A 22,476-nucleotide genomic window follows, 5' to 3' on the forward strand; every position below is an offset into this window, starting at 1 on the left:
TTCCTAACAATATTTTGTTTCAGTCTCTATAAAAACTCCTTTTTCTATTTTTTATTTTTATTATTTTGTTTTAGTCTTTCTAATGTAATTCTATTTGTTTTAATCCCTATGATGTTATGATCATTTAACATTAGTTCTTTTGAAAATTATTTGTTCGGGGCTCAAAACAAATTATCTACATGTAGAAAACAAATATATTAGTAAGTTTTTTTCAACAAAATATATATTAGTAAGTAACAAGAACGAAAAAAGATACAGACAATAAAAGTCAAACAATTCTTTTAAAAAAAATAAAAAAATATTACTGTATTTTAAGAAAAAATATATATTTAAACTTAAATTATTATAGGCGGACAAATTCAAGAGTTAAAATGATGTTATAAACAAGATGATTGATTTGTTTTTTAGACCACGAACTTATTGACATTCGTTTTTAGCTAATTAGAGTGTTCTACGTGAATTGATTTAATCATATTTAAGAAAATATTATTTAAGTGTTGAAAAGTAAAGTATTAAAATACGGGTTTTTAAAATTTTAAGTATAAAAAACTTAAAATTAATAGAATATGGTTTTAATAGTAATGGGTAACTACATTATATACTTATTAATTGCATTTAAGTTAAAGTTTAATAGAATATAAGTTTTTTTTATCCTGATGAACCTCTCATCCCAAAGCTACACATGGACTGTAAGAAATTAAACAAACCAATAACTAATGTATATAATAAAATAAATAAATCACTTATAAATAACTCAAACAAATATTCTGAAAATCATAATAAAATAAATTGTCCATATCAACAATAATATAAGGTAAACTCTTGTAATATTTTTTATTTTATATGAAAATTAAAAAAATTAATTAACGTTATTAATTTTAAGTTTTTACATTAATTTTTCGGTTTATGTTTAATATTTTGGATCTAATAAGGTTTTACCAACATAATTTTTTTATCATATGAATTATATTTTTTCTTAAAATAATTTACTTATATTGTTTTGTATTATTAAAGTATTACATACTTAATTTTATTAAGAATACAAAATAATTTTAATATATTTAAAACTAAAAAATTATATTTCTTTTTTTAATTATACATAATAAAAAAATTCTAAAAACCAGTCATTCTTTAATTAGATATAATAATAAAAATTTAAAACCTACTTAACCATTCTTTAATTATATAATAAAATATTTTATAAAAACCTACTTTTCCTTAATTATATATACGATTTCTTTATTTCTATTTTTTGGGTTCAGATTTAATTTGATTTTAATTAAAAACGTATTCTTCAGAATACGATTTCAAAAGGGAACTCGTATATTCAATATTTGAGTTCTCCTAAAATTTCAAAAACATCCATATACGTCTTTAAACATCCATCTTATGAACTTAAAAACTTGAAACAATAAATTTCTGTTTTTTTTTCCTATATATTAATTATTAATTCTATTTTACCTAATTTAAAATCCAGACTTATATTTAATTTCCCAACAACACGGAACCATATAAGAACCTTAGTATATTCAACAAAAAATGTTTCTTCCTCCACCCCATAATTTGTCCTAACATCCCATAAGTCTGGCAAAAAAATCGTTTTTTTAAAATATATTCTATATTCTACAATCTAAAACATTTTTTTTCTATTTAGACCTCCTAAATTATAGAATTCATAAAGTATTTTTGATATGAAAATATTTTACAAATTCTACAATTAAAAATATATTACGGATTTCTGAATCTCCTAAAAATACCTTTTAAATTCTATAACATGAAAATACTTTTTGAATTTTATGATTGAAATGTACTTTTTTTAAAAACTTATTTTAGATTGTAAAATCGGAAAGATATTTATAATCTGAAAATACCTACCAAATGTGTTTTCTCGAATCACTTATTCCAAACTAAAAAACATCAATAAAATAAAAAATATTATTTTATTTTAAGAAGAATGGAGGTGTCAAAAGCTGTAGAAGTGAAGGGAGAAACAGTCTCAACCAAAATTCGGCAAGTTCTTCCTACACCCAACATAATTTTTTATTTCCAAAAATATCCTCTATTCTGAAAATGAAAATTCGAAATTAAAAATAATACATTTTAGATAAAATAATCCTTAATACATAAATTCATTCTGGAAAAAAATAATCCGGAAACATTTCGAAAAAGAGGATCCCTAATGTATAATCCTATTTATTTAAGGGTATCTTCGTCTTTAACACTGAAATTAATATGGTGCAGAAAGTAATTGCCCCAAAATTCAAGGAGAGCCCATATTTTTATGTTTCAAGTAGAGAGGGAGAAGCCTTGTTTTTGCGAGCCCCTCTTTCGGCCCACGATCTGATTTTATAATCAATGAAAAACAAGGCAAATGCTCCCTGCACCCAACATTTTTGAACTTGCACCCAATATAATTTAAAAAATTACGAAAATACCCTTTATTCTGGAAATAAAAATCCAGAATTGAAAATAATGCATTTCGGAAAAATAAATCCAGAAGAGATTTTTGTGTTTCGGATATAAAAATCCGGAAAAAAAATCAAAATCTCATTTCGAATAAAAAAATCTGAAACTGAAAATAATACTTTCCAGAAAAAATTATCCGGAAGAGATTATTGTGCTCTGGAAAAGGAGATCCAGAATATAATTTTATATATATTCCATTTTTTTAGAGTATTTTCGATTTTTCCCAATTGAGTGCAATAATATGGTGTAGGAAGCAATTGCCGAGAAAGAATGATGTTAGACTTAAAACATTATTCTCATACTATTATACTAACAACTTCACTCCTCACCGAAACTTTTTTGTAATACTTGTTAGTGTTTAATCGTTCACTGGTTAAAATTAAAACAGGATTAATCTCTGGTCCCATTGCAGGGATAAAAGGTTAGTAAGGTGAGAATATTTCAAATCAGATTGCACGATGGTTGGTTAAATTACAAAATGAGATGAAGTATAACTCTAAGAGATTTTTTTTTTTAAATCAATAAAAATTGAAAACATAATCTATTAATTTAATTAGAGTATGATTTCGTTTTTTATTTGAGTTGCATTTTAATATCTAAAGTGCGTTTGATTTAATAGCTCAGAAATTAGTTTAACTGTCTTTAACGTAAGTTTAAGAAAATATTTTTTTTAAAGTAACTTGTTTAATTTCATTCAAGATGATAAGATAAATACAATAAAGAATATGATATTAAAACATGTGGTTATTAGCATAATCTTTTGACACCATACCTAATTTATAAGCCACATTATTAACTTATCTTCTATATCAAAACTTATAACCTGAAATCAACAATAAAGAAAATAAAAAATACAATTCTTATATAAATTTTAATGATGCTCTATTTGGTTCCGGTTCAAACGGTCTTAAAAAGAAACCCTTGAATTGAATATATCCATAATTAACCAGTAAGAAATATGGTGTCATAATTTTATATCTAATTAAATTGATTGTTTATTTTTCTCTGTTAACACTTACACATACACGAGTTGATATAATAAAGAATCGTAGTTAATGTTATTTATATCCTTAATGAAAACCGTAGATGCACTTGAAAAGGAAGACTATTTAAAAACAATTACCAGTCATACACATTGGTTCAATAAGAGTACTCACAATCAATACATCCAAATTTGATTTTTTTTTTCCCTCTAACTATCACATAGGTTAATAAACATTTTTAGAAAATACATTTTTAACTTTATTCATCACATCAAAATCTTCAAAAGAAAAAAAAAACAATTTCAACATTTACATAATAAACTTGATTATTATAATAAATCAAGATAAAAAATTTATTAACATATGTATAGTTGGGATAAAAGTTCTTAATATCCATATCTATCTATCTCTATATATATTGTTTTTCTTATAGTTTATTAGATAATAAAGTATTATCACATGAACCAACGGAATCATAAATAGTTTCACCTAAGGAAACAAATAATTTTGTTTATAATTTCTGTTGGTTCAATAAAATTTCATAATACTATTTTTGTACTAAATAGATCTCTCATTACATATTAATGCTTCCAAAAGTAAAATTAGATTTGCTTAATTTTAACCAAATGAATATTTTAAGTTGTCCTGAGATTAAAAAAAAATATCATTATGTTCTTGAAATAAGATAAACAAAATAAATACTGCTAACAGTTTTTGCTTCATACAATGACTAAAACCCTTTTCTATTTTCCGTCAACTGAAATTGTAAAGAAAAAACTCAATACCATAAATATGTAAATTACAGTAAACAAAAATTACCTCACACTAATTTTAGAAACTAAAAATAATTAGTTATTATAATTACTAAATTAGAGACAATTTTATAAACTAAAAAACAATTAATTTCTAAATTAATTTTTATTATTGTTAAATAAATTCTAAATTGGTATCTAATTAATTACCCAGGTTTTAACTACCAATTATTTATTAATTTAGAAACTATTTAACACTAATAGAAACTAAAATTTGTATGAGTCTCTAAAATTTCTCTAATTTAGTACTCTAACAATTAATTACTTTTTGTCTTTAAAATTAATTTTTATTTCATATTTTTTTAGTGTGATTTATTATTGATTTCATAAAATAGGAAGGACATGTTTACTGTCTATATTAATAGCAATCTGTGTTGGCTTGCAGAAAAATAAAAATAAAAAAATCATGAATTTTTTTCTGTGCAAAAATATTATAATAATTAAACATTTGAAGATAAACAACGTTGCATAGACACTCAATTAAAATGTTGTATTGCTTATAGAAAATGCGCCCATACTGCTTTAACCATAATTGCCTTGCCTTTAATCATGGTGTTTTGCATAATCAAACCTAATTCGCATATAAGTGAGAGTTGTTTAATCAAACAAAAATGTCATTTCAATTGCATTTGTCATCTAACTTTTTTATGTTCCCACCATTACTTTACCTTTTTTGGATCTTTTCCCATATAATATTTTGTTTCGTACCATTTGTCTTTTTCGTAATATTATTCGCACAAATTACAGAAGTGCTAGAAAGATAAGTAATACCTATCGATAATTAAAGTAATCCCTTTGTGTCCTCACATATCAATCATTAAGAATATTATGTGACATGCAAGTAACTACTAAATGCTTCTTTGGATAGTGATCATATGAAAGATAATGAATCGCAAATATGATTAATTTTGGTTAGATTGCATCGTGTCTCTTCAATCACTATAGTTGCAATTAAATCCTTCGTTGTCATGAAATATTTAAATATTATGATGAAATAATTTCTCGAAAGTCCAACTCCAAAATACCCAAATTAGTTGAGCTGTGGGTCAATCGAAAACTTGTAACATTTAGAATTGGTTTTGAAATTACATTAGACTAAGCTGAAATTATGATACCCGGTAAAATATATATGATTTATTATAAAATTTCCCAGGACAGAGTTAATTTTTTATTTGACTGAGTGAAGTTTACAGCGATTAAAATGAATTCATTAGATATATGACTTGTAAAATCTTATTTATAATTAATGTATTGATAAAAAAAATATACATTATCAATTACTTTCAAAAATAACACTTATTAATAATAAATCTTTATTTTTTTCAGGATATAGGGATTTCGAATATTGACCTAAATGGTACGATAGTATTTAATGTTGTAAAAAATTGTAAAGAAACATAAAAGGGTAATGTATAGTTAAGAAGGACAGATAAGCATTCAATTAAAAAAAAAAATTTTTTTTTTGACAAAACTCAATGTTGTAATTGATATCATCTTTCTTCTTTGCTAATACAGTTGTGTTTAAACATAAATGGAATTTGAAATCAATCCTATCAAAATAAATTATTTCGAACTTAAATTTATTAAATTAATTCATAGAATTTAACAGTATAGATCATCTAATATTATCGCCATCACTACATTTTGGAAGGATGCACCTAGCCACCGACATTTTTTTTTCAAGAATTTGACTATGAAATTAATGTTTTTTAAAGGGTGGTGAAATGGGTTGGAGATATTGAGTCCATCCGATATATATATATATTATGTTTTTGTTTGTTTGAATTAGAGAGTGGATTTGAAAGAATGAGAAATGTGAAGAAAATAAATGTTGTCTGAATTAAAGTAAATATAGTGAAAATGTAAAAAAGGTTTTTTTTTTTAATAATGGGATGGATATAATTAAAATTATATTTTTTAATCGATAAAAATTATGTTTATAAAATTAATCTTATATTTAAAAATTATTAAATAATAATTTAATTTATTTATCTATAAATTATAATTATTTTTAATTAAAATATTATTTTTAGTGATTAAAATATTATTTTGTGTAATATATTAGAATTATTTGACAAAAAATACAAAATGATATAAAAATTAATAAAAAATATTTAAATATTTATAATTATAAATATTTGATAATTTTTTTATATTAAATAACATTATTATGTTTATCTTTATTTTTTATTCTTAAAAATATTTCTTATTATTAATAATAATTATAATTTATAATAATTATTAATTATTATATATTTTCTGATATAAATTTATTTAATATTTAATATATATATATATATTAATATTATTATATTATATTGAATTGTGCAATTTTTTTAAAATAAAAATAAATAATAATTTAAGTTTAAAATAAAAAGGATAACAGAATAAATTATAAATAATTTATTATTATTATATATATATATATTTGTAAGTCTGAGAAAGTTTCAAACACAAAATTAATTTTGAATTATGTGTTATTCCAAATATTTTTTCTTAAATTTTGTGCTTTACCTTAGCACAGTAAATCACAGCCTTTCATTCTTATGAACCAAACGGGTCTTAAGGTTGGATGATAACTCATCCTGTTATACTTATCTAAAAACGGATTAAAAGCAATTTATAGGGTGACTTAATTAGTCACTCTGTCTATTTTCTTATATCATTTTTTTGGGTTCTAAATTATTTAGTTTTAATTTCAATTTACTATTTAATTTTGTATAAAATGTATTTTATTATATATTGCTGTATTTCTAAAAAATACTCTATAATCTTCATTAATGATTTTGAGCACTGCGTAGTCAAATCCTCCACCCAATCAAATACGAGGTGAATTGACACAAAATTATAAAAAGAGTCATGATATCTTAAAAAAATAAATTACATCTATTTTATAATTCTCAATATTATTACCTTAATTATTTTTTACATAATTTAATTATAATTTTTTTTATTATATTTTTTTTATTAAAACGGTCACATCAAAGATATATACTTTGAGAAAATTATTAAAGTATATATTTTTTTTAAATAATAAACACAGCTATGAGTAGAGTTGAAAGGTGAGTTGACACACCAAAACTCAAATAATAAATACATGGGACTCGTTCCTATTGTTTTAATTTTTTTTAGTGCTATTTTATTTACAAATTAATTTCCTAAAAATTTAAATATAGAGATTAATTAAAGATTTAAAACATAAGTGTTTCTATAAATTTTAACATCATAGGATGTCCGTAATTACAAATATATACATGTTTGATTAAGAATTTAAAATTTACACTAGAGAATAATTGTATTTAATTTTTACATTTTCAATTATTGAAAAAAAATAAGAGACTATATAATATTTTTATTTTGTAGTTATGTGAAATTTCTAATAAATTATTTTTCAATTAAGATATGGATGTTGAGAAAATTTTATATTTTTTCGGTGACCCATAAGTCAATAGTTATATAAAATTTTCTTTATATTAAAATGTTTAAGACAAAAATATACTTAGAAGATTATAAAGTAGACTTTAAGCTTAACTCAACCCCATAAAATCAACTCATGAGGTAAGGTTTGCACCCACTTATATACAATGAATTGTTCTCATCTCTGGTCGATGTGAGATCTCCAACACACCCCTCACGAGAGGATGACAGCTCATGCGTGGGACAACATATTATGAGTGGTCCGATAATAGCCCGATAGTGGATGACCTGATAAGCCTAACAAACACTTGTTAGGATAGATTCGAAATGGCTCTGATATCATATTATGAAATAGAACAGAGATTAATAAAAGAGAACAAAAATGAACAAAAGAGTAAAATGAGGTAAATGATATGAGAATGAATATCTCTTTTTCTTTTTCTTATTAAAATCAAAACAAATGGTCTGAGTACACTCATTTTAAGTTTAACTAAAGAGAAAAAATCATAACACACAAACAAAGACAAAAATAAAGGTTATTCACCTCTATAAATAGAAACAACTGATAATTAAAAAAAACATTTTTAATAAGGTAAAAAATCTTTTCAAAATCAACTCAACTATTGTAACAAAATATAACAACACAATAAATTATCACTAGTTAAATATAGTAGTATATCGAAGAAATTTTACTAAATTATCCATTATAAGAGAGTTCATTAAATATACATATGATTTAACTTAACATCAACAAGTAATTCAAATGCTCTTAGTAGAAGTCACTCAAATTACAATAGATTATTTTATTTTTGAAACACTTTTCATGGTCTCTGCCTCAATTTTAACTACTTTTCGTGTAGTCCTAATCCCACAGCCCCCATCCTTTCTAAACTTAACGTGGTGTACTTTTCAAATTTCCACTTTATTTCACTTGGTGGTTAGACAATATTGTTTCCCTCTTGTAATTGTCGTGAAATGATCCTGAAGTTGTTCAAGTTTGTGATATATAATTCTAAAGGGTCTAACATAATCTTTAAATTCACCGTAAAAGACAAAAACTTAGTCATTGTTTTTTATCATACACATGTTTTTATTAAAAGAAATATTATATCCATTATCACATAATTAACTTATAATTAATAAATTAAACTCAATAGATCCCTAGCTTGTATTATTATTCATTTTTAGTTTCGGGTTGGTTGGTTTTCATCTTATCAATTGGCTTCAACTCTTGTAATTGGAGTTATTTAATTTTAGTTTGATAATTTTTAAGCATTGACTTTTTTTTTATATTTATTGACTTTTCATGAAAAAAAAAATCCCAATATTTTATGAAACACAATACCAAAATGTATATTTATAACATTTTTGAAAAACATGTTACATTTTTAATGTCGACATAAATCTATCTTATAAATTTATTATAAAAAGTATTTTTTATTTTTCAGGGTAGGTTTTCCAAAATGTTTCTTAATTATACATATTACAAGAAAATCATGAAATAAAAACTAATTTTATAGACTAAAAATATTTAGTTGTTATAGTGACTAAATTAAAAATCATTTTAGAGACTACAAAAAATTTTGGTTTCTAAATTAGTTTCTATTATTGTTAAGTTTATAAATTGGTACCTAATTAGCTACCAAAGTTTTAAATTTGGTAGAAAAAAACTGATTAGCTAATTAGATATCAATTTAACAATCAATTTATAAAATAGTGTCTAATGTAACAATGATAATAGAAAGTAATTATTATTTTTTTTAGTGACATTTTATCTTCTAACGTACTCAGTTTTAACTTTTCAGTCAAAGTTTTTATTTATTTTTAGAATTTTACTGACTTAGTTTTTAATCCTATGTATTAGAGTTAATTTAATCATTTTTTTAAATAATTTACTTATATTTTTTAATATTATTAAAATATTACATAATTAATTTTATTAAGAATTAAAGATAATTTAAATGTACTAAAAATGAAAATTTATATATTTTTTTTTCAATTCTGTATTCTATATATAACCAAACAATATTTTCTAAATACGTATTTTATATATACGATTTGTTAATAAATTCAAATCTTAATTTTTGCTTTTAATCCTACAGATCTCACTTAAAATCGTATTCTCGGAACATGATTTACCCAATTTTAAAATTTAAAAAAATCTGTTTCTACTTGCATAATTTTTGGTTTTAAATTATATCAATTTTAGGAAAAAACCTACCTATAATAGGTATGAGTCTATATCTATATATATTTTAAATTTGTTCTACTAATGATAATTTATATATAATTTTATCTATTTTTTTAATTTTATGAGATGTATTTTAAGAATAAAACAGTGATTGAATTTTAAATTAAAAACAAACAATATATTAAATGTAGTGATTATTAATTATATTTGATTGTGTGCGAATTATCTCAAACCCTAACTAAAAAAAATAAAAATAATTTGTTAAGATATTTAAAATTGAAAATTTAAACTATGGGCATTAATGAAAGAAAAGGAAAGGACGGGAAAAGGCAGTGGAGGGTATTTATGAGGAATTCACATTGATTATTTAAATTGGTTGGAATTGATATGAGTTCAAAATGTCTAGCAGAGGCAATAGGGAATTTGCAGGTTGATTTTGAAGTTGGAAGAAGCAGGTGACAGAAGAAGAAGAGGTAGGTAAAATACATCCATAGAGATTGGGATCACGTAACTCCCAAACTCCTTATATCTCTACTACCGCACTGTCCTAAACTATGTCAGATATCTTGTCTATTCAAATTTATTGCTCTGCTCCTTATCACGTCCCCAATTAATAAATCCACATCTTCTTATATTCCCACCCAATTCCCCATTCCAATTCCCATCCCTTTCTATGGCTTCACCAAAACCCAAATCAGGGAAACCACTTGGAGAATTTCTAAAGGAGCAACAAGACCCTTTCATCCTTCACCTTTACCTTCTAGAAAGAGGCTACTCAACCAATGGAGAATCGCCCAAGACCAAAAAGAGAGAGCCTCTATTCCAATTTTCCAAACTTCTAACTACTCTTCACAAGAAGTTTGTTTTTCACACCCATAACTGTATCGTAATCAGAAACTCTCCCATCACAAACCAACATGTTCATGCTACTCTCCCTGCTCAACCCGAAAGCAGTGATCAAACAATTGAAGACACAGATCGCTTCTCATTCTCAACCGCCACCAACTCCACCGTCTACCTCTCGTGCTCGGACATTGATGAAGACGGAACCTCTTTGTCGCCGGAGAAAGACAAAGCTTTGTTTTCTCCAAACACTTGCCACGGTTCAAGTATTGGAATACTAGAGAGGTACCTTTTGATACTTCTACACTATTATTATTCTACCAGAATTCGGATTTAACTTCCGTAATTTATGATAATCTTCAATGCATATTTTTATACTCGATTTCTGGAGTAAAATTATAATTCTATTTAGAAAACAAAAAATACTTTATTCCATTGGTGTTTGGTGTCATATCAATAAATTGAAGAAAAAAAAAGTGTATTATTGATTAGTTTTGTTACCCTTACGAACAAAGCCAGCAGACTACCGACAATGAAAAGCTCCAGCAGAGACGCTTAGAAGGAGACTCTGTTCCAGATTGTCGGAGTAGTAGTAAGTTTGGTGGGTTGTTATAAAGTGTGTTCAAAATTAGTTTATTAGAAGTGACAGTTTTGTAATGATGTAGTAATAATGTAGCAGTGTCGATAACGGAGGCGACGTTGAAGCCGGATGCTTCGGGAATGGAAGAGAAAAGGAGCAATTGCTGTGTCTTTGTGCCGAAGAAAATGGCGGAGGATTCGGTGTTATCGGTGGCTCTGTGGAGTTCGCTTATGCAGTCGGCGAAGAGAGAAAAATGTAGCAAGGAGTTGCGAGAGCTCCTTGGGGCAAACGCAGACGCAAACGCTTGCCAGGTGTTGAAATCTAAAACATTTTTGCTTAAGCTAAAGCAGGTGGTGTTTTACTGTGTGAGAGAAATTAGTGTAAATGTTTGGAGAAAAGAGTGTAGGGAAGAGGAGTGTTTGAAAGAATCAAGAGGAGGTGAGGAGTTGGGGAAGATAATATGGTGGAGGAGAAGGGAATTGGGTGGAAAAGAGACAAATGGAATAACCAACTTACTGAGTTTGGATGAATGGAGTGAGTTTAAGCCTCAAGTGAGACATATTTGCGTTGAGATTGTGGAAGCGCTTTTGGAACGCCTGACCCAGGACATTGTAACAGAGATGATTCAACTTTACTCTGCGCCAACCTTGTAAGTTTAATCCATTTCTATTGTAACTGTAATAACTCCTCCTCGTTTCTCATTCTCAACCCTTCCTTCTTAAAACATTGCCTTTCAATTCCCACTGGAATTGGTTTTTGATCATCTCTTTAGTTTTTCTATCCATTTTTTGGTCCACAATGGTGTATGCTCACTTTTTTTTTTATTAATCCTGCATAATCATGTATCTTAGTAGAACGCACTCTCACTACATCGATGCGTTTACCTTATGTCTAATTGGAGAAGATTAAAATCAGTAGGAATAAAAAAAGATAAAGTAATTGTGCTATATGATAAATTGCAAAAGTATTTTAGTAAGACTAAGTATAAATTAATTTTGAATGATGATTAATTATAAAGTAATTAGTTTACGTCATTTAAAAGATATTTAGAAAATTTTATTTTAATTTTTAAATTAAATATATATATTATTGAAAAGGAAGTTGAATTTTTTCCCATACAAATATAATAAATTTAGAAAAATAAAATTTGAATTTTTTTATCTGATCATAAATTATATAATTACTTTTATTCATTAAAGTAAAAAATTAATAGACTGACGCTTGTATTATGTAAATTTTTCAATATAGTTAAGTTTATAAGTTGTTAATTGCTTTAGAATTATTGAAATGTTCTTTTTTTAGACATTAGGTTGGATTGAAGTCGGAGTGAAAAAGGATTCAGGAAAAAAATAATTGAAATGAGTGAAAATATGATATTTATTTTGATTGATGTGATGGAATGGAAAATTAAATTAATTTAGTAATATAATAAATAAATGTGAATTAAAATGAAAAGATAAATTAAATATTAGAATAATAATATTTAAAATATAATTTTTATTAAAAATGTATTAAATAAGTAAGTTATATTTAGGATAACAAGATTTGAAGAAATTATTTTATAAAATAATCAAGCTTAAACTAATTTAATTAATTAAAATATTATTATTTTATATTCTTACTTTAATTATTTATTTTATCATAATAAAATATAAATATTAATAAAATTCTAATAATAATTAATTATATAAAAGCATTTGATAATAGACTATATATGTTTAGGTAATCAATCATATTATATAATTTTGTGTTATATATATATATATATATAATCAGTTACGTTTTGTTATATAAAAGTGAAAAATAAAAATTGAATTTTGTTCTTCGTGTTTTTTTTTAACTTTTCCCTCCTGTTTTTCTCCCTTGTCTATTTAACCGCTTAAATCCGTGTGTCCAAGCAAACGTTAGTAAATTTTAATACAATGGGAGAAAAGCAAACACCAAAAGAACAAAAAAAAAATCACTTTGCAGAAACTAATTATCGTATTTACATTTATATTTATATTTACAATACATACTAGTTTTAAATCGTGTATTTAACACATGCATCACAGACAACATTATAGTTATGATCCTAAATAATAACAATAGTTAAAGAATTGTAGCAGGGGGATGAATAATTATAGAGAGTAATTTTTTCACCGAACATCAACGTCACTATTAAAATTTGTTTTGTGGGGGCAAAATGATGATCTCTCCACCCACAGTGGTTACTGTCATCGAGCCATTCTCCTTTCCATTTTAAAGAAACGGTTTCGCTTCAATGTGGGGCTCAACGCCGCATTTACAAGACGAGCCAAGCCTACAAGTATGCAGTACTTTTATAGGTAATGATTGAGACGTTTAACTTACTATATTTTCCTTTCAATTTCTCTTCAACAATCTAATTTCAAATAAATATTCCATCAAAAAATACTTTTGCACCCACTTTTCTTTTTCTCACCGTTTGATAATAAAATATTTAATTAAAACATAAATTAAATTATACAATAAAAAAAATTAAAAAGGATAAAATTCTCAACATATACTAATCCAAACATTCCAACAACTTTGTAAAAGTAATTATTTTAAACTACAACATGCTATTTCGGCTTTGAAATCATTTTTTTGTATTTTAATCCCAGAGTTTTGGGTCAGAGTCATTAGTTGTTGTTTTTTTTTTAATTAACCAACCAAAAATACACTGAAGTAGAATTCCATTGTGCATTGCTTGGAAAATATTAAACACGTGCCTAATAGGCATAGCAAATATATTTCACTTGAAATGAAAAAAATACACTAAAAATAAAATATTATACTTATACATTAGAATATGAACAGTTATGGAAGATGAGGAATCAAATACTTACTCTTCATTAATGTTTTTTTTTAATATAACAGTTATAGTAAAAATCATATCTTACTCTAAATTATACACTATTTGAGTAACTTGCTCAAATTTTCTTTATATTTTTATTTAGAAATTTATCTATGATCTCTCTCTGTTAGAGATAAATTTACTGGATCTAAGTATAAGTAAGAGTAAATTTTGAGGATAAATGAAAATTTAAACTTAATTTCTAATTTAGTATCACAATTTATTTTAATAAAATTTATTAAACTTATCTTGATTAGGATCATTTATAAGTATCGAATTCCAATTACTATATGTTGATATCTCAATAATTATATTAAAAATCTCACTTTAGAGATAAAAATATACTGACATGAGTCCAGTGTCATTTCCGTCACAACAAAATCATTTAAATTGTAAGAGAATGTATATGACATCAGAATCTCTTAACGGCGCACAAAAAAATATATAAAACATTGGGCACAGAGATCAAACATTCAAACCCAGCTAGCTCTGTTTTGCACTCACCCCTGAGCCCACCAATTCTCGAAGTCCAAGATAGATATCATGCTTTATAGAGAACAGAGCAAAATATAGCAGTAACTCATTTTCGTACTACTTTTTTCTTGTGTCAATTAGGTTAAACCTTAGATGTCTCTTTGCTTTAGCGGATGAAATTAAGCACAAAAATTATATGAAAGCACAAAATTCACAAAAAAATAATTATATTAATTAAAAAATAACTAACATTTAGGGTGTGTTTGTTTCCATGAAGGAGGAGGGAGAGGGAGGGAGTGTTTTTTTTGTGTTTGTTTCAAGGGTTTTGAGGGTGGGGGAGTGGATAGGGGAGAGAGTGAGTGATTTTTTTCATTCTTCACAAAATGAAGAGATTTGTGAGGATGAATGTATGATAGTTGTATTTTACCAAAATACCCTTATACATGCATTTTATTACAATATCAAAATTAAATATTACATAAATTTATTTATAATTTCAAAAATATTTAATTATACTATTAATAACAACGTACAATTATAAATAATTAAAATAAAAAAATTATAATATTAACAAAAATATATATAGTTATATAAAATAATAAATGAATATAATAATAAATATTATTTTCATAAATTTTAATATATTTAATAATTTTATTTCAGTTTAACACAAAAATATTTTCTATTATATTTTTTAATTTTTTATTATAAAATATAAGTAATTATGAATATTATATATTAAAAAATTTAATTAATTTAAACCTACACACAAAAAGAATCATAATTCATTATTCAAATCTTTTTTAATAACAAGGACAAATTTGTAAACTTACAATAAACCATCCTCACAAATTCTCTCTATCATCCCTCAATCCAAACAACCTTACATATCCTCACACATCCTCTCTAATCCTCACAAATCCACTTCATCCCCTCCTCACAAATCCCTTCCTTGATCTAAGCAGGGCCTAGACTTTTCTCTAAACCAAGATATAATATAATATTTAGATGTATAATTAGTTATATGATTGATTTTTTTGTATAACTGTTTTTTATTAATAATAATTATGTGTTTATAAACAAATAATTAAAATAATAAATAAATTTTAATATATTATTTTAATAATTAATAATGTATTAAAATACATTATTTAATTTAATTTTTTTAAATAAAAACTTTCATGTTAGGCATCACTATGCAACTTAACATCTCGGTTATACTAACACCTTAATAACAACAATCATTTGTCATCGCATGAAACAAAAATATTATTAAAAAATTAAAAAAGAAAGAAAATACAAAAATATGTTACATTATGTTCACAAAAACGATACGTAGGTAAATTATACCTATTCATAAATAATTATAAAAACATACTAGATGGTAGCCTATTATACCAAATAAATGGTTCTCAATGAATAAATCTTAAATTAACTAACTTATCAACACACGCATTACATTCACGAAAAATATGAGTAACCATAAACCTGATTTTTCCAAAGTAAGTAAGACAAGTATTTTATCGATTACAAAGCATCCAAGGAACATGCTCCTAACAGTAAATTCAGCACAAACAAAAACATAACCACAGTTCAGCCATACATTAGTAAGCTCCATCTTTTGAGTTTCCTCCATAGTATGTATAACCCCATAAAACTCAGCAACCAGAGCATACTGAACTTCAAAAAACGCAGTGAAAGCTCCAATAAATTCTTCCATACTCACACGAAAAATACCTCCACAAGTAGCAAGATCATAATATCCTCTAGCAGCCCCATTAGTGTTACGAAAAATACATTATTTTATTTAATATAATACATTTTATTGATTCATTATTATTTTTAATATAACTTTTTTATTTGTTAAAATTTATAATAAATTAAATTTTAATTTAATATACACTTTATTAAAATATATTTTTGTATTGAATTCTTTTAAAATTTTACTTTATAAATTATTATTTAAATATATTATTATACAATTAAATGCATTAGGGCATGGAAAGGAATTAACGAGGAAAATGTATATGTTGATCGAAAAGGAACTCAAATAGCAAGGCGCCTTCACTCTTGTAACTTGTAATATAGCTTCGTTCAATGACTTGAACTCTTAACGCATTTATTCATTTATTTTAGATGACCGAAGTTATGTATATTGTGTTTGTGTTTGAATCGGGAAAGAGATTTGAAAGAGGGTTTTGGAATGATGTAAGAGAAAAATGTGAAGAAGTTGAAATTGTTTGAATGGAGTATGTTATAATAGATTTGTGATTTTGTTAGGCCCAAAAGCTTATAAATGTAATTTATTTCTTTAGGAAGTATTCACTCAATACCTGTAACTCATCTAAATACTATCATATTTCGTTTAACTTTTACTAACTTCAATATCGAATAATTTTTTACAAGTGGATCACTACTCGGTTTTCGCCTACAAAGTTTGACAACCCTTCACAGATAAGTCAACTTGTCCAACAACCTGATCTTTTATCTTAATCGATTTAAATTTAAAACAAATTTAATTGGCATGTCTGATCTCATTGTCTTAAAAAATGGATTAATGTAAGATTGATCACTTGCTAGAACTTAAAAAAAATAGATAAAAAAATAATACAATTTATTTTTTTATTTCATTTTAAAATGAAAACAATATTATTTAAGATTCAAAACTTGCTATGTCAACAAAGGGAATGGGAGTGTTGGGCGAGAATCAGTGAGTGGTAAATAGTGAGAGTGACTGTACGTGGAGTGAGTAAGCGTGAGTGAGGGGGGTGCACGAAAAAAAGGAGAGGGTGGAGGTGTAGAGAGTAAACATTTTAGAGATGAATGGACTAGGCCCAAAAATATTTTTAAGGCATGTATTTATAAAACCAACTACCATTTTTTTTAACTTTTTATAAATATTTGGAATGGAAAATTGATCCTTTTAGGATTTTATTTTTATTTAAAAATATATTTTATGTTTTTTCACACGCATTCTAGAAACAAATCTTATTTATCCAGAAAAAAATTAGATGTTTACAGATATGACATATTATTTTAATGTATTAAAGAGTTTATTTAGTGTTATTTATTGTCTTTTCTATGTTTTGTTTGTGATGAGAGCTTATAGTGAATCACACTTAATCTAGATTGAATAACTAAGATTAGATGTAAGATTCTTTCGAACCATCATAATTTTTTGTGTGATATTTGTCTTTCTCAATCCCTCTTATCTTTTGAGTTTCAATCTTGATTCATAAAACAATTACATTTTCTCTAATTGAAACAATTTTTCAACTTGAAAAAAAAAATTTAAAAACCAATTCAACTCCTCTTAATTTAATCTTGTCTCGTATCCTTTTCTAACAAATGAGTCCTTATTTATTTATTTATTTATTTATCATTATGATTTTATATATTTTTTGTTAGTGGAACTCTAAGGACAAATTCACGTTAACTGTTAAATGTCTTTCACTCCTATATAACTCTTGTATGACTTTAAGTACAACGCACAGTTAAACAAGTCTTAAATTCATGCAATTGGTTAATATTGTTTTATCAATATTTAATAAATAAAAAATAACTAAAATCAATTTTTTCATAGTCAAATCTTTCTTAATTTTTTTTTAAAGTTTAAAAAAATACATTTTCAATTTAAAAAAAAATCTTAAATATTATTTTTATCGATGGGATGGGTTGAATTTTCCTCTATGAAAAAAAAATAATGGATGAATGAAACTAAATTTGTATTAAATAATCAAATTTTTAATTAAATTTTTAATAAATTAAAATAGACTAATTTGATTTTTTATTTAATTTATTATAATCAAAATAAAATATATCCATCTTTCAGTTTGTTTCTCTTATTTTAACTAATTTTTAATAAATAACTGGAAGATTTTTTATACAAAAATTATAAAGAAAAACTTTTCAAAAAGTTGTTAAAAAATACCCGTAAAATTTAGTAAATAGTAATTACCCTCCAGTAGTTCATATTCAAAGTTGACGAAATATGAAATTGTTTATTGCAGTCACTGCTAGTCAGCAACATATTATAAAGAATTTATAAGTGAGAATTTCTACACATAATAAATAAGTCAATTTTAATTTAAGGTGAAGTTAACTTTATATTTCTTACATTTTTAGGAAATTTTTTTGTCTAAACAATAAATTAATTTGATGAAATTTTTTCATATAATATTTCTAAATTTTAATCCCAAAATTTTTCATATAACATTTCAAAAAGTAACTTTTTCTCTCTATATGTATTTTATTCATGGATGGTCATACATAATTAGTTTTGAAAGAGGAGGATAACCGACACAACGTGAATTATTATATTAAAATCCGAAAGGTTGTACACGCCAATGTTTATCTACATTTTATTTTATGGCTGCAAGTAAGAGATTATGAAGAAAGGTACATCCTATTTCACTTTACATTCACAACAAAATATTAATATTTATAATAAAAAAAATTAAAAAAAATAAAATAATGTTTTTAATAAAAATATAGACAAAATGTAAAATGTTAAAATAATTTTTAAAATTAAAATAATTAAAAAAAATTAAAATATTAATATTTAATGAGATATAGGGTAGAGCAATGGAGTTAAAAAATTATTTTCCATGACGAAATGATAGTCACGAACAACGCGGGAATGCTTGCAAAGTTTTAATCTTTTGTTCTTCTTCACACTTTTCCTACTCCTGGTGCATTTTTCATAAGCCTCAAGAAATGGATCATGGTCTTGCATGCGAATGGGGCACTTGAAAAGCATGATCATAATTTCTTTGGAAACTTGTTGATGGAGGAGGGAGTTGTAGCTTGTGCACAAACTTGTGTTCTCTTTGAAAACTTTCAGCAACAGTAACTTTCGGTATTCCTGGTTTTATTTCCCACGAAAAGGGTACCCTTCCCGGAGAATGAGTTATTGGTTGATCCATGTTGTATAAAGTTGGTGGAAAGAGGAACAACGTTACACATTAATTTATACATATGATCCTAACAAACTTTGATTCTGTGGTTTGTATTTATTCCGTTATATATAATAGTCTTAACAAACATTGTATCACAAGGAGACAAAAGCATTAAACGCGACAGAAAATTAGGTTTTTGGCTTTGAAAAAACGACATTTGCAAGATAAGGTAGAAAAAGAAGACCAAGTACTAAGAACGGTATAAAACAAACAGTAGATGGTTAACTTGTACAAGAGGAGTCTAAAATATATTCTCATCTAAACAATTAAACGTACTCACATTTTTAACTGCCATCAAATTTATTTCACCATATTCATAAACTAAGTCATGTTTACATGATATTTTTTTTAATCTCAAATTATGATGATGAGTATGTGCTATCTTTAACATTATAATTTATCAATGTATAAATATTTTTATGTGAAAGTGTGGTATTTTTAAATTGAAGGGTGACATTATAGAATTTTAAAAGAGATAAATGTTATGTACTTAGGTTGGATGGTTGTGATTCAATTGAAAACTCTGGGGTCATTATACTTAATATCCTTTCTTATACTTAATATTTTTATTGATACACTATATTATTGTGTACTTTATATTGTTAATACATGTAACATTCCTATTTTAACCACATCTAATAATATAATATGCCTAAATTTTTAACATAAATATTTATATACAATATTATTGGTATAATATTTCAAAATACAATAAAAAAATAAACAAATATATATATATATATATATATATATAAATCATAGTTGTTATATTTCATAAACATTAAATTTGTCCTACTAAGTAAATAAACTATATACTTCATAAGAATCCTATAATCTATAACTTAATATCAAAATTTTAAATTCTCCAACTTATAAAATTAAATATTTTGTTGTAAAATATAATTTTACAATTTTTAGAATATTACAAATTATGATTTTTTTTTCTCTTTACAAGAACCTTTATCACATTTCTCATATGAATGTAAATTGTTTAAATGAGATAATATGTAAAATAATAAAAATAAAGATTTATATACTAGTATTCATTTCTATAAATTTCTATTATGTTTATTGAAGTTATTATCATCATTAACTCAATTTAAACATAAATAATAAAGTCATGAAAAGGGTCCATTACTACTGAAACAAATGTCCCAATGATTTAGAATATTTATTAATACAAAAGTAAATAAATAAACATAAGACACATATATTTTAAATATCTTAATTATTCTCAAAACCTTTACAATGAAATTAGATCGTGCTCATAATATCACTGGAAAACTTACAAGAAAAAATATCCATATACTTCATTATGTTAGGTCGCGATCCACTCCTCTTATTGTGTTTGCTAGGTTGCTTACGTATGAATGAGTCCTTAGGAGTTTCTGTGCATTTCTTGTAAGCTTCAATAAAAGGATCTCCCGTTTGACTCTCCAGTCGAAACAATCTATTTCTCATGGAAGAAGGTTGAGATGCACACAAAATAAAATTAGGAACCTCAAATGAATTTTGATGTTTATTATATGTAGTCCTAGATGACGAACATGGAGGAGGTTGCAACACTAAATTAGTGAGCCTTAACTCATTGTTTTGATGTGTTATTTTGGAAAGACCAGGCTTGGATTCCCATGAGAAGGGTATGCTTACTCTTTTTTGAATATAAACATCATTATGAAGGGCACATTTGTTTCTAGTGTTGTACCTGGTGTGCTCCATGGTGTGTATCAGATATTGCTATTGCTATTTGTGTTATATATGTAACTCTTGTTTGGGTCACATTCTGGAAGAGTGTTATGTTTTATGTATGTCACGAGTTTCTCAATTTATCAATTAAAAAATGCTAATTCTGTTGTAAAGAGATATAACTTGTAGATTACTTAATTCATAAACAAATAAACAAGCAAGAAACGTCATATGTTCACAATATATTTGACAACAAAATTATCTAATCTTGCAACCGAAGAAAATGATATAATAAACTAAATAATAAAAAAACTCACTTTAAAAATATTTATAATGCTATATATTAACCTGAACAACAACACATATTAATGTATTTTGAAGTGTTATTTATGTAAAAATGATATATAGAATGATATGTAAGTTAACATATAATAATCATCACATTATTTAATCATCACATTATTTGACATGGATATGGATCTCATTGTCTACAATATTGGTCAAAAGCACTTTTTACAGGAAATAACTGAAGTTAATTGCATTATAGAATATTATATAAGGTTATTATTAGTTTCATTAAGAAACCTATGTTATGACGGTTATATCAAATTTAATAATAGTGTTTATTTGTCACCCTGTACTTCATAAACATAAATATCACGTTTAGTATGTATTATGTATGGTATGTCGTAACTGTCAAGGTTCAACAATCACTTTGATTTACATGTACCGATAATTACTTTGTTTCGAATAATAATGATTATGATAATGGCAAAAACCATTAATTTTATGTAGAAGTTTGATACAAGGAGTGATTAAGTTGTTTTTAATATTACAAAATACTTTAAAAATTAAAGGAAAACATGTCACTTAAATATTATAGCAGTTGAGAACAATTAACCTTTGAATCACCTAATATTAATTGTTACAGTAAGGGGTTTGTAAAGTAATCTGTGATCTTAATTACAATATTGAAAAAAAAAATCTTAATCCTTTTCTCCGAGTTGAATAATGGTTTCATGAATAAATTTTGAGAAAAAATCTTCTTGATATTACACTCCACATATTTAAATTATATGAATACTTTATCTTTAAATAGTCCTTTAATAACATACTATATTTATGTATAGTTAAAAGTAGTCTTATATATACTGATATTATTCTTATGAGAGTACATAATCTCTTTGACTCGCATCACATATATGCAAA

General features: G+C 25.0%; 1 protein-coding gene across 4 annotated transcripts; it reads left to right on the top strand.

Moving 5' to 3' along the window:
- The first annotated feature begins 10,238 nt into the window (after window positions 1–10,238).
- Window positions 10,239–12,055, top strand: LOC137821839 (uncharacterized). Of its 4 annotated transcripts, none has more exons than XM_068626612.2 (3): window positions 10,239–10,997; window positions 11,228–11,313; window positions 11,392–12,055. In XM_068626612.2, exons 1-3 carry the CDS (start codon window positions 10,543–10,545, stop codon window positions 11,943–11,945), a joined length of 1,095 nt encoding a protein of 364 aa, XP_068482713.1. In that variant the 5' UTR covers window positions 10,239–10,542; the 3' UTR covers window positions 11,946–12,055. The 4 variants fall into 4 exon arrangements, with proteins under 4 accessions (XP_068482713.1, XP_068482715.1, XP_068482712.1 ...); XM_068626614.1 differs by having other exon boundaries at window positions 10,244–10,997; window positions 11,228–11,304; XM_068626611.1 differs by having other exon boundaries at window positions 10,250–10,997; window positions 11,389–12,055.
- Window positions 12,056–22,476: the final 10,421 nt, after the last annotated feature.

The sequence above is a fragment of the Phaseolus vulgaris genome, chromosome 9 (genome assembly GCF_051622355.1).
Source record: "Phaseolus vulgaris cultivar YP4 chromosome 9, ASM5162235v1, whole genome shotgun sequence".
NCBI lineage: Eukaryota > Viridiplantae > Streptophyta > Magnoliopsida > Fabales > Fabaceae > Phaseolus > Phaseolus vulgaris.

Bases quoted from the DNA above. Each gene is read 5' to 3' on its own strand.
- LOC137821839 (XM_068626611.1), top strand. From the start codon at position 10,543: ATGGCTTCACCAAAACCCAAATCAGGGAAACCACTTGGAGAATTTCTA. The intron at 10,998-11,227 runs GTACCTTTTGAT...TTACGAACAAAG, and splicing joins AGTATTGGAATACTAGAGAG to CCAGCAGACTACCGACAATG. The intron at 11,314-11,388 runs GTGGGTTGTTAT...GTAATAATGTAG, and splicing joins TCGGAGTAGTAGTAAGTTTG to CAGTGTCGATAACGGAGGCG.